Source organism: Poecilia formosa, unplaced genomic scaffold (assembly GCF_000485575.1).
Source record: "Poecilia formosa unplaced genomic scaffold, Poecilia_formosa-5.1.2 Scaffold155, whole genome shotgun sequence".
Classification (NCBI taxonomy): Eukaryota; Metazoa; Chordata; class Actinopteri; order Cyprinodontiformes; family Poeciliidae; genus Poecilia; species Poecilia formosa.
In genome coordinates this window covers 79,319-99,428 of record NW_006800094.1, presented here as the reverse complement: position 1 = coordinate 99,428, position 20,110 = coordinate 79,319, and the positions used below count along the sequence as shown (strand labels likewise).

General features: G+C 37.5%; 1 protein-coding gene across 8 annotated transcripts in view; it reads left to right on the top strand.

Moving 5' to 3' along the window:
- The window catches only part of gria4a (glutamate receptor, ionotropic, AMPA 4a), a 116,331-nt gene that overhangs the window by 39,913 nt on the left and 56,308 nt on the right, over positions 1-20,110 (top strand). For all 8 annotated transcript variants that reach the window (XR_001663633.1, XM_007564097.2, XM_007564095.2 and 5 more), the window contains exons 3-8: positions 2,017-2,256; positions 8,105-8,157; positions 8,380-8,511; positions 11,900-11,953; positions 14,471-14,629; positions 18,944-19,111. Coding sequence is in view for 7 of the 8 variants with exons in the window: in XM_007564097.2 (XP_007564159.1) it covers positions 2,017-2,256; positions 8,105-8,157; positions 8,380-8,511; positions 11,900-11,953; positions 14,471-14,629; positions 18,944-19,111 (806 nt within the window). In the remaining variant the exon portion in view is untranslated. The remainder of the gene's footprint in view (positions 1-2,016; positions 2,257-8,104; positions 8,158-8,379; positions 8,512-11,899; positions 11,954-14,470; positions 14,630-18,943; positions 19,112-20,110) is intronic.

Below are 20,110 nucleotides of genomic sequence, written 5' to 3'. Positions count from 1 at the left end.
ATTTTGTTGGATCCTAACATTTTGAGTTGCTGTGATGTGACTGAACAGCTGAATGCGTTAGCCCATTTTATCTAATAAAGTGGCTGGTGTGTGTATATTGATAATCTTTTGTCTTCAAATGATGTTCATTTCTACTAGACGGCCCTTTTCACTAGGTGGCTGCTATCAAAAATAAAGAAGTATAATTTCTCCCAACTGCTTTAGCATAATTATATGTCCCTGCTGGTTGTCAGCGTTAATCCTTTGCACTGTCATTTTAAATTTAGACTTTTTCATTTTAATCGGCGTATTATAATTTACTTCCTCTAATAAGTCTGAAGTAAATCACTGCTTTATCTGTGAAAAATTAACACCTTTCAGTCTCATCTGATCACCTGTCTCTCTTATCCTCGGAAACATTAAGAGACATGCAGAGTCTTTGTAAAAACCAACATGAAAGTCACTTAGGATGGCATGACTCAGCAGTAGCTGAATGACGCATGCTGAGTACAGCTCATATGCAAGTTCTCTGAATTGAAGACATTTAGCTCCTGTCATAATCTAAGACTAAATCCCTGCCTTATCGCCGGCCGGGTGCAGAGGCCATGGCTTTGTTTAATTGCCACAAGCCGAACCGTCAAAGCTGCATTTCCCTCAGTGTTTACCCCCACTGAGGCTTATAGCTGATAATGGAATTACTCTCAGTCCCAGGAAGAGAAGGAGAAAAAGGAGGGAGGGAGGAAGAGAGAGAGGGAGAGAAGAGATGAGAGAGTGGATGGTGGAAGCTGAAAGAGAGGATGAAGGGAGTCTGCCTTAAAAACAGAAGAAAGGATCTGGGGATACAGATGATGCAATCTACGAAAAGATTAAAAAAGAAAATGGGGGGAAAAAACCGGAGCTTTTGGAGTCGTGCAGTTGTTGCTAAAAGCACAGCCTGCAGTCTTTCTGTCTTGGTGTTTACTCCTTGATGACGTATCACCGGGAAGCGAGTAAATTATAATGCAGGACGAAGTCAGAGTTCAGCAACAAAAAATAAGCTGCCTGAATTGATAAGTGCGGCCCTTTATGACGGTGGTGAAAAATAACATTATGGAAATTAAAAAGCAGGCACCTTTTAAGACCACGTTCCCAGATTTTACAGTTCTAATTTAAAAGGCTAACCTTTTTCATTAAGTGAAAAGTTTTTAATTGTTTTGTTTTCCTATTTTCTTTACCAAATGACCCAATCTTTGAAACTTGCTTGTGGTTCTGTCATGGGGGTTTTGCATCTTCAAGTCTGCTTGTGTTCAAGATAGATCCTAAGGACATTTAGCTTTAAGCAGGGTTAGATATTTGACTCTAATTTCTTTAATGACTGCAGATGCAGATAAGTCAGTTAGTTCTTGTTGATGAGGGCAGCTTTTTTTATTTTAATCAAAGTCTGAAATGTGCTGGCTTGTGGGCTTCTTAGATTTCAACACATGCATGTGCAAATGTTTGAGCTTAGACTTTCTTTTTTTTATTACTATTTCTGTATGTGTGTGATGTTGTGAGGCAGATGAGATTTTCCTTATGGTGGCTTGAATCCGTTTTATCTATGTCTGAGACGGATTTGATTGATGCCGTTTCAACTTCTGTCGAGGTTAAAAAGGTACTTTTGAATTTCAGGCACATACAGTTTTCAAAATATGCAGTTTGTGGGTCTAATTAGGAAAGAGGAGGTGGTGTAGGGCTGACACAAGCTGAAGTGGTAGCTCATTAAAATGGTTGGCATATTTAAACACATTCCACAGAGCGAATTTAATTAAGACCCATGTGTTCTGAATTCTCCCCCTCTTGGTCTTTTTTTTTTTTTCCTGCAGAACTCATTTACAAAATCAAAAGAAGTTTTTTAAAAGTATTTCTGTTTTCCCTCTTTAATTTGTGTCACCCAGTAAACTTTCAATTTCAGTTTCCTTAATTTTCCCTTGTTCTTTTCCAATTTCATCCAATTTTCCATTTTCATCCCCATGTCCTTCCCCGTCTTCCCCCCTTTATTCTCGTCCTTCACCACATTAGTTTGTTCACAGTACTCGAGGGGGGTCTTTGCCATCTTTGGCCTTTACGACAAGCGGTCGGTGAACACGTTGACGTCGTTTTGTGGAGCCCTGCACATCAGCCTGGTGACGCCCAGCTTTCCCACCGAGGGCGAGGGACAGTTCACGCTGCAGCTGAGGCCGTCCATCAGAGGAGCTCTGCTGTCCCTGCTCGACCACTATGACTGGAACCGATTTGTCTTCCTGTATGACACAGACAGAGGTAAATACACGCCGACAAGTATATCTAACAAGGTGTCACACAGAGATTTTTCAATTTATTGCTCAGTGTTTTCATTACCTTTAGAAATAGGGCGGCATTTTTGAGGGATGTATCGGATTAAATGCTTGATATCTTTAAAGAACGTTGCACATTTGTAGCTTGTATATCATTAGCTACATTTTGCAAACACAATGAATTGCCATAAAGAGAAAAGGACAACACTTTCTTTTGATCATATCCCCAAACAAATGAACATGAAGTTGTTCTTACAGGTTGAACCTTCACGTTTATTTTGTCACATTTGTCACAAAACGTCAAGGTACTTTTTCGGGGCCGATTAGCATAAAATAATTCATAATTTTGAAATGGAAGGAAAGTTTTGCATGGCTGTAATATGTTTTTTTGTACAAATGTAAATTAAAAATGTTGGGTGGTCATTTGTATTTATTCTACCTGAGTCAACTTTGTAGCGTCTGCTGTAATTTCCACAAATCTTTTGGTATATTAAGCCTCGACTAAATTTACAAATCTAGGGGAAAAAAAAAAGTTTAACAATGTATTTGCAAAATTGCTTAATTTCAGTCTACCTGCACGGAGTGCATCTTTTAACATCAATTTTAAAGGCAAATATTCTCACAAAATTTGCAGTTTGGACTTTAACTGGGCCATTCTGACACATTAGTGTGCTTTGATCTAAACCATTACAGAGTGGCTGTATGTTCAGAGGAGTAAAAAAAAAAAAAAAGCACATTCACACAGTTACTGCTGTCACCACTTTGCCTCATCCCACCAGAACCCCCTCTTGTGGCTGTTTGGTAACTAATGTCTGAGTCTTTTAAAGAACAGCTGGGGTTTTTGTGAAGTTACTTTGCTCCAAAGTGGGCTCTGTTTGGAAATTAATTGACTTTTGAAAGTAAGTGGTGGCATTAAAGTTTATTTCAGAGATTCAGAGTAGAAAATGTGTATCTACACATTTCAGATTTTAATTTATAAAAAACCCCCAAAAAACTATTAAACTAAATTTTGTGTTGGGCATGACAGGGTAAAGTGTGCATAAGTAACAATATACAAGTTACATACGTTGCAGTTTGTTGTTTTGTTTTACTGTAGCAATTCACAGTAAAGTTTTATGCTGTACCATTTTGTTGAACATTAGAACCTATGTTCATTATCCAAATTATATTAGTATATTTTTTGAGAGATCTTTTTGTTAATGAGGAGTGAAAAAAAACCTTTAAGCACCACTATAATTTAAAAGCCTCCAAATTATTTCAGTGCTTAATTGTAAGCACTGCTGTGATTACTGGGTCTGAATAGTTATTCTGCTCTATGACTCTGCCCCCAGTTAAATACTCAGCTGTGGGAGATTGAAACAGATTCCAATGTTATTCATCTGGGAATTTATTTGTGCGACACCATACATTGGCTTTGGATTTGAAAACCGAGAACAATTTCATTTTTTTTTTTTTTTTTTTTTTTTTTTTTTTTTTTTTTTTTTTTTATTGCTTCAAGTGAAAATTGTATTAAACTCTCAGTGTTAATCTGAGTTAAAGTCAAATTCCATAAAAGGAGAGAGTTTGTGCCAGTAGATCTAAATTGGCTTGACTAAAGCTACATAAGAAAAGGCTGTAATTTGTCTCATTTCAGCGGGAAGCAAGAGGTTGGCCCCAATTCCTCAAGCATTCACCTGCCTTTAATTTAACCATGCAGTCATGAAGTATGAGTAAGTTAGTGGTGCGGGAACAGATTAGGCCCCTGGCCATAAGCCATTGTCATGGGTATCTTTGGAACACTTTTTTTTCTCTCTCTCTTTTGCACACATGCATGCACATGCAGACAATTTCCCTGCCATGAGGAGTGAAACACAGGTCAAATATGACGCAAAGTCCCCACAGACCACTGTGTGGTTGTGAGCTAGGAGTACTAGAGAGCCGTACAGTGTGTAAAGATGTGTGGACCCTGTCTGTGCCTCTGCCAACTTCCATGTGGTCCAGGTTGTCAGGGTTGGTACCCAGGGGAGTAGCTACAGAAAGAGGAAGGAAGGAGGGAATGAATCAAGTTGGTGAGGCTGCCAAAACGTTGGAAAATACATGGGTCATGGGAGGAGATACACAAGGTGATGGAGATGAGGAGAAGGTAGAGGTGCATGTGTGGCTAGAGAGGGGAGGCAGGAGAAAGATAACAGAAAGGGCAAACAAGCGGAGTAAAAGGACAGACAGGATCACAAGCCTCAGGGGATGCACTGTAGGAGGAAGGGAGCAGAGGAAACAGGGAAAGGAGGGAGAAACCGAGAAAAGGATAGATGCACAGAGTTTGGACTGTACTCACCCATGACTTGGCCAAGGCAGGACCCTTCATTATAGGCTCCCATCAGGCCCTGCTGCTGGTAATGTGCTGGAAAATGGGCAGTAACGCTGTTATCTGTTTTATGTCCGCTGCTCTGCTCTGCTCCACCGATAGCCTGCTGACACATGCATTCCCACACAAATATCCATGTACCCACATAATTGCATGCAAAGACAAATGCAATGCTCACACTCAAATGCAGACACGCATCAAAAATGGATGCATGTAGTCCAAAGACAGCATCTATGCATGCAAAAATATTTATAGCATAAAATGTGGCTCTAAGCACACTTGTATTTATTTTATGACAGGAAAAAAAAATGTGTTTTTAGCATCACTGTGGAGGCCATGGAGATAAGGCGCTGGACTGAAATTCATTTTGTCTTGTGTGCTTCCATTTATGTTGGAAGATAAAATGCCAAAGTTTTATTCATTTTATATGCGGGTGACTTTGAGTTAAATATTTAGTTGGGTTTTTTTTTTCCCATTCTATTTCAGTGCAAAACTATCAGGAGAAAGCACCTTGAAAAAGCTTCTATAGAGCTTAAATATTTTTGTCAGATTACATCTAGAAACGTGAGAAAAATGCTTTTTGTGTGACAGACCAACAGAAAGAACCTGTCTTTGTGAGGTCAAAGGAAGATGATACATGATAAAAAAAAGAATAAAGTTTAAAGGACTTGTACTCAGTCTTCTTTACTATCATGCCACAAAATAATATTTAGTACAAAAGACTGCACTGTTTGTACTTTCATTTCAGTATAAATCCAATTGATCTCTGAGAGCCTCATAAATGAACACACAGCATAATGAAAGCTTTCCATAAATCTGACCTTTTAAGGAAGACTGGCAATAATAAGATGCATCTTATTCCAATAACGACACTTATCTTGTTACTGGTTTGGCAGAAAATTAGCACTGCACATCGTACTTAATAAGCTACCTCCATGCCAACACATGGTAGTGGCAGCATTATGCTGTGGGAATGCCTTTCTACATCAGGGGCAAAGAACCTTGTTGTAACTGATGGGAAGATGATAGAGCATAGAAACAATAGACTTGGCTGTGGAGATCCATCCTCAGTGACGGTAAAAACACAGACGGAGCTATAATTGAAAGGTTTAGATAAGGGTTTTCTAACTCCCGTCATTGAGAACTGCTGCCTTTCAACTTTTAGATGTGGTTCTGCTTCAATACACCTGCATCAAATAATTGGGTCATTGGCAGGCTTTGTAGAACTTGACTGCATCCTCATAAGGTAGTCCAGCCATTTGATTTGGGTTTAAATCTAGAGGTTTGCCTCCATTAACTTCTCACATTCGGAGACCGTTATCACATTTGACTATGCAAAATACCACAAGCTCAGACACGTTTGAATGAACCTCGTGGGTGAACACCGATTTTTGCCGTCGGATTTGAGCCTTTACTTTGACTTGTCCGTTGTACCACATGAATGTGCTTCAGTCAAAACCAGAGGTGTGAAATGACACGGGCGTTCTTACAATCTTTAGTTGTGACCTTAAGAGCGAAAGGTGGTTTTACAAAGTATTAAGTACATACAAATACATGCCACGATTTACACTTGTTTTCATATCTAAGCCAGACGACTATGTTAGATGTGTCTCTGGTCCAGAAACCCTGTAATCACCCATTTATTCAAGTCAGGTGTGTGGCAGAAGGAAAACACGTAAAATATGCAGGGCAGTGGTTCCTGAGGACCAGAATTGAAAAATCTGAAAGAAATCCATAAAATACTTCACAATTTGTGGTTAGAAAGGAGTATGAATGCTTTTTTCAGGTCTCTGCATTTTGATAATAGAACAATGATGATAATCCTAATATAGGATTTTTCCCAGCCACATTCTGCCCACAACATGGCATTAATTTAATGTCATCTTTTGGGTTAGCATTCTTTTATAATTAATATTTCATATTCAAAGCTTTACTACACTGTTTTGCTAAAACTGTTTTGTTCTCCGAGAGAGAACCAGTTTATTCTTAAGTCACTTAAAGATCCACGTTTGTTTTTTTTTTATTTTTTTACTGATATAAAGAAAGTACACCTTTTTTAAATTTCTATGTTATCATCTATCACAAGCACATAAAAAAATCCTGGGTCTTATGAAGGCCTATTTACAGTATGCCTCAACTGAAGAACTCAAAAGTATGCAATAAATTATACACTTATCAACTAAAAGAAAGCAAACATGAAAAATATGTACTTTTAAATAACTCCCTTAAACTTCTCTTCTAGGATTTAAGAAGAAAAAAATCTTCATGTGTTTTACGCCAAAGTGGAAAGGCATCAACGACTTTACAGATAAAGAAAAAAAATGCTGGTAAAGGCTCTAGAAAGGACTCCCATATTACACAATTCCTTAAAAAAACAATACCAAATCAGCATGGACACCGTGCAATAACTTTGACACACTGGTGGTAGTGGTAGGAGTTCATCCTGCAGTCAGCGGGTTGCTGGTTGTATCCCCACTCTGATTCTGTCGTCGTGTCCTTGGGCAACATTTCACCCACCTTGCCTGCCGGTGGGGGTTAGATGGCCCGGTGGCGCCGGTGAATGGCAGCCTTGCTTCTGTCAGACTAGCCCCAGTCTGCTCTGGTTACTGTCCAGTAGCTTGCTACCATCAAACTGTGTTTGTGTGTGAATGACTGACTGTAGTATGAAGCGCGTTGGCGTCCTCTAGACTTGATGAAACGCCATTTACCATTTGCCATTCACACAGTGATTGACTGGTGATGATTTGGGCTTGTCTTGCTGCCACAGAACCTCTGCATCTCCTCAGGACTTCTGTTTGTCCAACTGGGTCAGAAACGGCAGAATGAACCTAAACGCAGCAGTAAATCTACAGCAGGATGACTGAAAAAAAAATAAAAAATAAATAAAAAATCTGTCTACTTCCAGACCTCAGACTGATTAAAAGCTGTTACAGAAACTTAATTTGTAAATCTCAATGAGCTGAAAAGGGAGGCTGTACTCTATATTTTAACATAGATTTTTTTCCTTTGCGTTTCATCCTAGTTAAATAGATTATATCTGGAGTCAGTTGTGTGTTGTACAGGCAAGATTAGTGCAAAAAGACTTGAGAACCTGGTTAAGATGATGAGTTTCATTATGTCATCAAATGTAAATCTTTATATTTACATAAGAAAACTAAACATCTACTTCTTTAGATTTTGAATGTAGTTTTTCTTTTTCTTTCCCCATGCGAGAGCCTGATTTTAGTTACTTCTTGTTTAATAAAGCCTTATGCAACCGAGTACTGGTTTTTCAAGGTTCCTTTTATCATTTTCACCCCACTTTAAAATCCCTATATACTTAGAGAAATAAAAAAGGTTCTCAAGTTATTCTCCTTTTTAAAGTCGCTGTTTATTTCACACCACAAGCTGGGATTGTTTGTAAAACTCAGCTTCCAAACTACTGCATCTACCATGTAGCAGCATTAATTCTCTCTTTGTCTCCTTCTGTTCCCAACTCTCTGTTGTTTAGGTTATGCAATACTGCAGGCAATTATGGAGAAAGCGGGGCAGAATGCATGGCAGGTCAGGATACACACTCACACACACGCGCACGCACGCAGACACGCACACAAAGAAACATTCTTGGAAACCTGCTGGAAAGCACACTTCTTAAGCAAAATGATCTCATAGCGCATACGCACTGCACAGTCACATACACTTTGTAAATTTCTCATGGTTTTCTTATTTGACTCCTAAGATGCCGATGTTTTAATGAATACTCTGTGTGATTATCCGTAAAAACAGGTGAGCGCGATCTGTGTGGAGAGTTTCAACGACGCATCGTACCGCAGGATCCTGGAAGACCTGGACCGACGGCAGGAGAGGAAATATGTGATCGACCTAGAGCCTGAGAGACTCCAGACCATCCTGGAACAGGTAAGACCTACTGGCGAAAACCAGCTCTGCAATTTATAGTGTATGACGTTAATTGATAAACTAGAGATGAGTTGGTGCATTAGAGTTAGAGTGGAAGGGCCAAGAAAGGCTTACAAGACACACACTACATAGAGGTGGCCTAAACGGCTTTTAGACAAATGCCAACAAATGTTTAAGTGAAAGAAATGAACTTTTACCAAGGTTTTTATGATGTATCAAGGATATGTGTACATAAGACAGTACACACTACTCTGACAATGTGTGACTTGTGTTCATTTGAGATGTGATAATCTCCAATTCCTAGTGTGTTTTTTTGTTTTTTTTTTGGTATAGAATTGGTTTGTAATGTAATGTCATTTTCTTATATCTGTATATTTTATATAAAGCAGAAATAAAAATATATCTATATTTTTTCATGCAATGCAGCTCTGATAAACGCTGCATTGCAGTTTTATGTGGCATTTTTACTATTACTAAGTTATGGAAGTAGAGACTTTATAGCTAACCTGTACTTTAGCAGCAATTAACACTTAATAATGTGGTGAAACTTCCCCGCTGTTATTGGCCTGAACCATGGAATAAGACATCATACACAATGGAAGTCGGGTAGTGTGAGGAAATTTGTGTTAAAGAAGTATTGCTAATTATTGTGAGATTATATAAGTAGCATTCTTCTCACTTTACCACTGGTGTTCTCCGAGGCATCTGTCGGCTCCACTCGGCTAGTTTTAGCAGAACTACAGATGTTTTCTTTCTGACATCTGGAAAGAAAAGACGATTTGTGTTTTCCTTTGACTTCGCATTGTGAAATGGGAAATGTGGCTTTTGCAGCAGTTGTATTAGCGCGTGTTTGAAGAAACAACAACACCGTCCGCTCACACTGCAATTTAGAGCGCACACACGCATACGTGACATTAAGGAACGTGCTCGGACACCTTATGGTTGTCCAAGTTCGTTAGATTATCTGTCTCGCTTTATGGTTGAGCCTTGGGTTGACAGGTGGCGTAACTGTGTGTTTGAGAGCCCTTCACTTCAGGTTGGACTGTGATATCCCATCGGTTCTGCCACCTGTCATCACATCTGATCCCATGTATGCACATCTGACAAACCCAGTGACATATGCAGGCGGATACCCTTCAAACGCACACATTTGCATAAAAATGTCATTTGCGAAAAACGTGTCCAAATCAGAAAAAGACGGAATCGGATTTAAAAAAAACATAAAAAAGCTCTGAAAGAACTGGGTATTCCTGCCATTTATTTGATTGTGCACCACATGTGTCAACTTTTTTTTTTCTCTACAAAAAGCTTATTATTGTTTGCTAATATTCATAGCTTGTTCTACTTGAGGTTACAGAACAGTCCTTCAAGAATTAAAGCAGGGCAAATTTAGACATAGTAAAAAGGTATGGTTTTGAGTATTTAAAGAGCAAACTGTTTTATTCAGTATTTGAAAATTGCTTTAGATATTAAAATGCATTTCAAAGTCAGATCAAAATGAAATGGCATAGTTTTTATTCCAGAATGCATAATGTGATGTTATCTCACAGTACAAGACTTGTACGAGTAAAAGTGTAGCACAAGATTTTCCTTGCATCATTGTTGATGCTGTCAGTTCATAGTGTTCATGTGGTTTTAAAATAACTCTGAAATATCTCACATTTTTATCCAAATGACATAACGAGTAAGGAGGAGTTATTATATGGCCAGTCACTGTCTACAAAACCCAGAAAGGTATATAGAAAACGTGACTTTCATTCAGGACATTTGCTCTCTCAAAATTTTGTATAAACTCAAACTTTCAAACTGTAGTTTTCAGTGTCAGTTTTTGCATGAATTCCTCTTGGGGTGAGCTCCTCTTTTATCCTTTAACCTTCATCCCACCTGCCCTCAACCAATCAAAATGAAGGGGATAAATTTGAACCCTGGGGTGGGATAAACTGCACTGCATTTTAAATCTAGTGCTTGTCATCGGTATTTAAAACAGGCGCAACATGTCCGCTTGACACATGGTCAGTATAACATGTTTGATGTTGCAAAGCGCCAAAATTTGAAACTTATATGACAGAAGCAAAATGATCAGTTCCCACTGGGAATCCATGTAGGAGGTGGCTGGACTTTCCATTGATGGGTGTTGCACAAACATGCACTGGGTTTGTGCAGTTATTTAAAAGAATAAAGCAGAACAGAAGCTATAAAGATAGCGAGTGCAATGGTATTTTGCAGGTCATTTGACAAAGATGTCTTTTTTTATTTTATCTAATTTCTTTATTTTATTTTACTAATAATGCATAAAAATAATGCATTCATGAAAACGATGAATGGAAACATCTCACCAGCGCAAACCATTAATAATTAGTCTTTGCTAAATATGTTGGCTTACCATAGAGTGCTGCACAATGGCATATTGACAGAAGATCAAGTGGAGGGAAAAAGTATGGTAGATAAAGCAAACAAGGATAACAGCAGTTTTCAGAGATTCACAAACTGAATTTCTAGAATGCTTCATGATCCTTTGGCTGAGCATGACTTCCTAAGAGGCACACTGCCACAAAAGAAACAATCTCCACTAACTTAGAACTAACCTGAAATCTGGAGGTTTACCAGCTATATGTTAGGAAAGCGTGTTTTATTCATGCAATTCACAGCTCTGGGTTTTAATTCCTTTGGAACAAACACACACTGGCAGCAGCCTCCCTATCAGACAGAAAAATAGACAGACTGTTTTTTAATTGGCTTCAGTAGTGACTGAACATCCACACACACGCACGCACACACGCAAACACACACACTGACTTTAACTTGTACTGAGACACGCGTACATGCACAAACACACTCTCCCCTCACAGTCAGTCTTGCAGTACCGGCACTGGCGAGCATCCTTGCTCTGAGACAGAGACTGCTCTGTTTTCCTGTTCCTGCCAGCTGCGATCTGTGCATGTGCATGTGTGAGTGTGTCAGTATGTTGCTGCTGATCTGTGTGGGTGAGACTAGAGAGGAGTAAGAAATGTGAACAGTTTATTAATTAGGTTTATGCATCACATCAATAGAAATTTGCACGTCTTCTGTGTTATAAAAAAAAAAAAGTGTTTCGTTTCCCTCTCCCTCTTGCTAAAAAATGCTAATATCGTTTAATTTCTGAGTTAATTTACTGGGTACTTTAAAAGCAAACTAGCAAATAAAGTTCAATGATCATGTATTGATGGCTGAGTTGTATCACAAACTTGTGAAGTTGCATTTTCTGGCTGTAATGAGTGTTATAAATAGGTAGAAAAAGTATGAGTTATACTCGATTGTCCTACTGCCGAATCAAATACACAGCGGTTTACACATTGCATTCACGAACGGAATATAGAGAAATAGTAATAGTCTTGTTTTCTTTTTCTAGGCTGTCAGTGTGGGGAAGCATGTTAAAGGTTACCATTACATCATAGCAAACCTGGTAAGTATTATTTTTGTTATGCTGAGACAAGTTCAGTCCACTACTTGTAAGGAGTTTTGATAGAAAGCAGCATGATGGATTGTTTTTTGACAAGGTCAGAAGCCAGGGCCCAGAAACATGAAATTCTGTGTTGTTCTTTGTGCTGCCTTCATATAGCATTTTTCTTTTCTTCCTCCCTTTGTAAAACCTCAGTTCTCATAAAATTAAATGTACATCATTCACTTTTAGCTACAGACACGTACAATTCCAATCATAAGTTTCTTGCCATTGCTGAGCTTTAATTTTGAGGCTTTACTGATTTGTTTCATTCAAAGTTTAAATTTATTATGGATGCTCTTAATCCACATGGTGAAAAAAAAAAAAACATGCAAGCAAAATGTTCAAACCAAAATATAGGGAAAACATGCTTTTTGTTGCATACATATTTCTCGCTGGATACCTGACCACTCTTCTTTCTTCACTGATATAAGAAAGGCCATTGAAATTAGTTTATCTGGCACAGACTGGGGTGAGGACACCAAATTGTGTACTCATGCTATAAAACTCAAAAATGCATGTGCTTATATGTTGGGGTCCATTGACCTTTTTAGTTTCATAAATCATGTTCCACAGAAACAGTACATTTTAAATATATTATTTCCTACACTGTTATGTAAGCATCATATATTGAACATAGCTGGAGTTTAAAATCTTCAAACTGAAATGACTACAGGAGAACATAGAAATAGTACTTTTATTTTAAATTCAGCCACCTTTTTTTCCCCCATTTGTCGCATTATCATATTATACTTCATTGTAAAACAAGCATGTTTCGGGGTTGTTTTGAACAACAGTCTAATGATGGTGCAATCTCACTGCACATTCATTTTTCATTAAAAAAACAAAACATTTTATGCAGGAATAGGGAGATCTGTTTTTGTTTTTTTCTGTATTTTTTAAGTTCCTGGGTTATTTATGCATCTTGCCTCAGGTATCTGACACACAAACATTAGGAAGATGCATCTTTAAAGCTGAATTACAAGACTTGTTTATCTTGCATGTATTGCTGGAGGAAAAAAAAAACAGACCTTCTTAGTGGATTCAGATCAGGGAAGTGAATATATGTTTAAGGGACTTTTGCCTTTTTTGCCCTTAGAGCTGAGATCATGTTAACGTCTGTTGCATCCAGTGAGTCATAAACCAGATAATAATGCAGGACTGTTTCTTGCATGAAAAGCGCCTCAGCCATGTGTCTTTTTCTGTGCCTGACACCTTTTATTCAGATTTTGCATCTCAGTCAGGGGGGACCAAAGTGCAGCTCGACAGCCACTAGCTGTTCACTCAATGATTCTGTGCTGCTACTGTTTAAGAACGGTACAAATTTGTCACACCAACACAGGCTATTGGAAACTGGACAGATGGAAATCTTTAAAAAGTCAAATGTTAGGTGGAAAAAAAAAAAAAATCTAGCCTGTTTTACTCGTGTTTTTTCTTTTTTTCTTTTTTTGTAATTCCATAGTCGGTGTCCATCAACTTTTACTGAAAATCTCATTCTTTTAGCTGAGAATACATGCAAAAAACATAGCCCTGTCGTCTTGCAGGAAGACGGCGCTGGGTTCGAATTCAGGTCTGGGGGGTTTTCTGCAGAGGGTTTTGCATGTTCTCCCCTTTCATGTGTGGGTGCTAATCAGGTACACCAGCTTCCTCCAATAATCCAAAATAATAGCTTTTAGGGTAAATTATCACTCTGATTTGCCCTTTGTTTCTGTGAGTCTCTCTGGTCCCCTTTGATGGACTCACAACTTGTCCAGGATATGAAAAAGATGTGATGAAATCTTGAAAACATAAGCTTTGAAATTTTGAGGAGTTTGCTTCTTCTTTTATTTTCCAATAATTTACAATCGTTTTTATCCATTGCGCTGGATGAAAAGTTAGAGTTTATCTCAGGATAAACTTTTTATGTTACAGTACGCCTGAGTAGCAAAGTCATTGTCCTTTAAAGGTGGACTTTATTGTTATTACTTCCTATTTTATGTAATTTGATTATGGTCTTTTGAAAAAAAAAAAAAAAAAACTTTATTGCTTTTTATATGCAGAGACATATTTTCATGTGTCTCTTCTTGACAAGGTCATAACTGTCAGGAGCTTTTGGCAGCCTGCATCGAGAAATGAAATATGACTTCAAGCCTAATCCCGGAAATCTCTTCAATGGTATTTTTCTCCGACAGTGAAAAAAGCCCTTTGAGCAGATTGAAGGCTAAATAGGCTTTCACACCTTTTAGCCATTAGCATTCATCAACCTTGGATAATGCTTACATGTCTTTACAGTCTGCCACTGTCTTTAGCTCTGTCCCAAATTGATTTACATCCTCTTTGCAGCGAAGTGTCTCTTTGCATTCGGTCACAATTGGAGTTGTGGAATTCCCACAATCTACAGATTGCGTATAAGACTGAGCCTTTCATCATTTGAGGCGGGATATTTCATTATTTTTTTCTTCCCTTTTTGATTCCTACTTTATTTCTTTTCTTTCCCCTCAGGGATTTAAGGACATCTCCCTGGAAAGATTCATGCACGGTGGCGCCAATGTGACTGGTTTCCAGCTGGTGGACTTCAGCAAAGATATTGTCATAAAGCTCATGCAGAGGTGGAACAAACTGGACCAGCGAGAATATCCTGGATCTGAAAGCCCACCTAAGGTAATTAAATGTATATAAAATATAATGCAGTGCTCAAATGACCTCAGGGTTGTAATAGGCAGCCCAAGAAGTACCAAGAAAGAAAGTCCTTGGTGACTGTGTGTGTTTGTGTGGCACCCTTCTGTTAACAATAGTTACAATTAACCCCGATATTTTTGATACCCTTGGAAGATTTAGATTTAAAATTATTTTAATAGTTCTTTAGTAGTAAGACAGGCATTCCTACCTTGTGTCTTATTGCAGCAGGATGTCATGGTTTTTACTTTTCATATACTTTTTTCTGCATAATTTTATAGCTTCGCCAAAAAAAGCATCATGCTTCCTTTAAAAAAAGTTGCATTTCTTCCTCTCCCACATCAGTATTTCTATATTTAGATGCAAACAGCTCCTTTCTCTCTTTCCCTTTTCTATTACAGAATAGACCTCTTTAGATGGGTTAGTGACCGGGAGACAAGTGGAAATGCTTACGTTAACTGGGAATATGTCCACTTACTCATCAAAAATACTTCATAACAGCTTTTACTTACCTCCTGCCCTGCAACACATTAACATCAGTAAAAAAAATAAAAAATAAAACTGTACAGAACTGACATGATGACACCTGTCAATAAATCCAGGGGTTTGTCAGCGACTGACCAATTGTTGATCGCAATTTGTCCGAAGCGAATTCTTCTTATCTGAACTTCTGGGAAAGTTGTCGGGGTTTTTCAGTAGGAATGCACTGTGGTCATTTGGTGACCACAGTAATCAGAGTAATCAGAAAATATGGTTAAACATCATCAGTGGGAAACATACAATTAAGGCACTGTACCAGGGCATTTATAGGGCGGGGAAGAGTTTATTCCATTTCCATAACCCAAAAGGCGTCTGGAAAAATGTAAGGTATGGATAAATGCTTGTGGCTGCAGCTGAGTACTACAGTGATCGATGGTATAACCAGAACATGCTCATCTTTATGAAGGTTTTTGTCATAATTACATTGTGTGCTTAGTCTTTAAATCAAAGATTAATGTGTCAAACTGCGTCCAAAACAATAAATGTGTGAAGTTTTTTTGTAAATCAGTAACTTTTCAGACAGGTGATCTATTTTATTTTATTTTTTATTTTTTTACCTGTCTTCTTTGCCTTCATGTTGGCTGATATTAATTTCATGGTGATATATTGTGTTTGAAATGTTTTTGTCACTGGTGGCTGTTGTTAATCAGCTAATAATTACTCTCATTTACCAAATTAATTATCATTTGCCAGTGCTGACTGCATAATTTGCGCTGTTGAAATTAAACAATATTTTGTGCACAGAGGTAAATGAATTATGATGGATGGTAACAGAGGAACACGATCATCCGATTTAAATGAACAAAAAATACATGCAGTTTGTTTGAGAACTACAAACAAGGGGCATGCAAAGGTTTTCTTTTTCAACATAGCCAGAAAAAAATATTCATTCCGTTGCTCTGCAAATGCAAACAAAAGAAATTTGGTTGAACATAAATACAGAAAACCCAATAGTGACAACGGTTGCCTTAAAATTGCCCCTGGCTTTGAAGCTGCTGCTTTAAACCTGAACTCAGTTTGCCTTGGGCCAAAAGCAAAAAGTTCCAGACCCAGTAAAAGTCTGGTGTAGTAATGTCAGCATCTCTGTAACTTTTTTTTTTTTTACTCTGTGGCATAGATTAGATTTTTGAGCTACTTTAAACCATGAAATAAACTGGCTATGTGTCTTGAAATGGGATTTGTGTGCATGGAGGTTTATATGTAATAAAAATGATCTGTATCTTTGCTGCAAATTGCTATATAAGGTAAGTAGTATTTCAAAAGAGCAGAATAAATCTTTTTTGAACAATAACAATATTTGTTGTTAATCTGTTGCTATGAGATGAGCGAGTTTTCTGGTAACCAAGTACCACGAAGTAAACATCTTATTTTTACCTTTGCAAAATTTACCAACTATAAATTTGTTTTGTCTAAGCAGATAAGCAGTATTTAAAAGAGCTTGTGTTTTATAAACAATAATATTACTTATTAATTTGGTATTAAGAGAGGAGCTTTTTTTTTCTGGTAACGAACTGCCATGAAGTATAACATCAGACTTTTACTTTTGAATTGAATGTCTGTTTTATAATATATTATAATATATTCACCACCAATGACAAAAAAGAAAATAAAAACATTTTAACTTTTCTGAAGAATTCTCCAAATACACAATTCTTGTTAAACAGCAAACAGTATAAGATAAGTAGTATTTCAAAAGGGTAGAGAAAATCTTATGTTTTTTGAACAATAACAATATTTGTTGTCAATCTGTTGCTAAGAGATGAGGGAGTTTCCTGGTAACCAAGAAGTAAACAAATGATTTTTGCTTTTGCATAAGTTTTATAAACAATAATTAATTTGGGGTTAAGAGATGAACGTTTTTTTTTGTTGTTTTTTTTCTGGTAACGAACTGCCACAAAGTTTAAATAAGATTTTTACTTGTGTGTTCAATGTCTGTTTTATATTTACCATCAATGACAAAAAAAACAACTTTTCTGCCAAATTCACCAACTGCACAATTCTTGTTTAAGAAATATAAAATAAATAGTATTTCAAAAGAGCAGAATAAATATGTTTTTTGAACAATAACCATATTTGTTGTCAAACTGTTGCTAAGAGATGAGGGGGATTTCTTGTAACCAAGTGCCACGAAGTAAACATCTGATTTTTACTTTTGCAAAATTTACCAAATGTAAATTTCTTGTGTCTAAGCAGATGAGCAGTATTTCAAAAGAGCTTAAGTTTTATAAACAATAATTAATTTGGGGTTAAGAGATGAGCGTTTTTTTCTGGTAATGAACTGCCACAAAGTTTAAATCACATTTTTACTTTTGTGTTCAATATCTGTTTTATAATACATTATGACAAAAAAAAGAAACCATGTTCAATTTCTTGAAAAATTCCCCAAATGCACTAAGCAATTCCACAATTTCCCTGAGGGTAAATCTTAAAGGGATGAATAAAGTTTCTATCTATTTTAAAGCAATTCTGCTATTTAATAGCTTGTGGTGTTAAATACATCCATAAATCCAAAATAAATCATCAGCTCGTATTGCAGCTAGTAATAGCACAATATCATCACCTTCCTAAAATAATGTCCAAATGCACAATATAACTTTGGCAAAAAAGAGAAAATTATTTTTGACCAAAAATGACTTGGCCATTATGTTAGTAGTTAACTGGTCTCTGAGAACACAAATGTGCAATTCCTGTTGGGACTCATGAGGCAAATACATTCGAATGCAAACTTAAATGGTTAGATGCCAGCATCTACTTCCTAGAAATTGTACAGTTTTGGGGTTTTTTGTCACAAGTGTGATATACATTAAGTCGACTGACTTTAGCTGAAAGCAGAGCTCCGACTGCCGCTCCTTGTCTAATCCTAGGTAAGAACTATTCTCCTTGGTTTTTCTGTCCTGCCACTGACAGGAACAGCAAAGATAGTGTGCTACTATTCCCAGTCTAGATGTTTTCTCTTCATAGTCATCATTTGTCAGTCACTTTCTTAAAGTCCTTTTCAATTTCAAACACATGAAAATAGGCCAACATGGTAGCGGAGCCCTGCAAAGTAGGCATAGTAAAGTCAAAATCAAGGGATGTCAGCCAGTGAGAGAAACTACCCACAGAGAGACAGAGAGGATCTCAGCTGACTTTGGTCTTTTTTTCCTCACTTTCATCTCTTCCTTGTTTCCACCGTGACGTGAAGAGAGCCTGCTGTGTGTTTGACTGCCTCTGTCTGTGCAGCACTGAGAGTCCATGTGTGTTCTTGTTGTGCAACAGCATCTGTGTAACTGCTTCCTTTAACTCTGTCGCCTTTCTACGATGACTTTGTTGATCAATGTGAATGACCTGTAAATGGCTGTACTTGTATAGAGCTTTATCAAGTCCAGAGTTCCACAGTGTGATTCAAACTGCACTCAGTCATTCTTGAACATGGGGGTCCTTGTTCATAAGACACTCATGCACAAACACACACCGATGGTGGTAAACTAGATTGTAGCCACAGCTGCCCTGGGACAGTCTGACAGAGGCACCATTTGGCACTCTGACCTCTGACCCACTAAGAGGTATTAAGGTTTTAGGTTGTAACGTGAAAAGCTGAATAAGTTCAAAGTAAGTAATTTTTAACAAGTCACTGTAAGTTTACAGTATTTTAATGTTTTATTGTACTGTACTTGAAATGTATAAGCTTATTTAAAGCTGAACAGCAAACAAAGTAAACACGAAACACCTAAAGTGACAGTTTTTTTTCTCCTCTCCGTGTTTCTTTGCTGTTCCCAGTATACCTCATCTCTAACGTATGATGGTGTTCTTGTAATGGCCGAGGCCTTCCGCACCCTCCGCCGTCAGAAAATCGACATCAGTCGCCGTGGCAATGCCGGGGACTGCCTTGCTAATCCAGCGGCTCCCTGGAACCAAGGGATAGATATGGAGCGAGCCCTGAAACAGGTTGGGACAATTTATTTAATTGTAAACGGGTAAAAGTCAAGAGACACAGGCTATCACCTTTTACTTTTTATATGTTTGGAGTCATTAATATATTTATATTCCCTGGTCACAAATCTTAATAGGTTTAAATAGTTTGGATATATCTAGGAACATTGCATATATGATTAAAAAGAAAGAGAATGAAAATGTGACCATTCATACGATTCCTTTTTTTTTTTTTCTTTTCTCATTGCTCTATTTAAAAATCGGATCTGTGATAGGATCCAGCTGCTGGCTTTGAGCACAGTTGCAGCTGCTCTCCCTGGCTCTGATCCCGATGCTGAAGCTTAGTGGTTTTTGTTTGGACTTTGGCTGCTGCTGTGAATCAAACCAGCTCTTTTTTTAGAAGAAAAAAACAAAAAGAAAACGCAGATTTTCTGTGTGATATGCGTTTAAAATACTTCACAAGGATTTAGAAGAAAAACAGGCAAACAACATCACTGTTCATCCACCGTACTGAACATCAGACATGTGGTTTCTTTCTACACATTTATTCTTTGTTGCAGACTGATGGGGGGGTGTTTCCTGCCTGAAGGCTCCATCATATCTAAAAATGAGACAGAGCCTTACAATTACAGTCTCATTAACCTCTAGAAAACATATCTTTACATGGGTGGTCGTAGGACAGAAATACTTTTCTTTAGTTGGCATCTGATGGTTGCTATGGAAACTTGGTAACTCCTATGTTCTAGTGTCCAGTTCTGTAATTAAAAGCTTTTCCTTTATTCCTCATCATCATTGCGTTTCGGGGCAAGAAAAGCATGGGGGTCCTGGTTCATCTTCGTTTGTCAACTTTATAATTAGTGCCTTCAGTGTAACTAACAGCAAGAATAGGATTAGTTTAAGCCCTTTCATCAAGAAGGAATTTACATTTAGATATTTTTACCCATACTTGTATTTAATTTAAAGGTTAGATTTGTCTCTTAAGATGTCTGTATAAGATATATATATATATATATA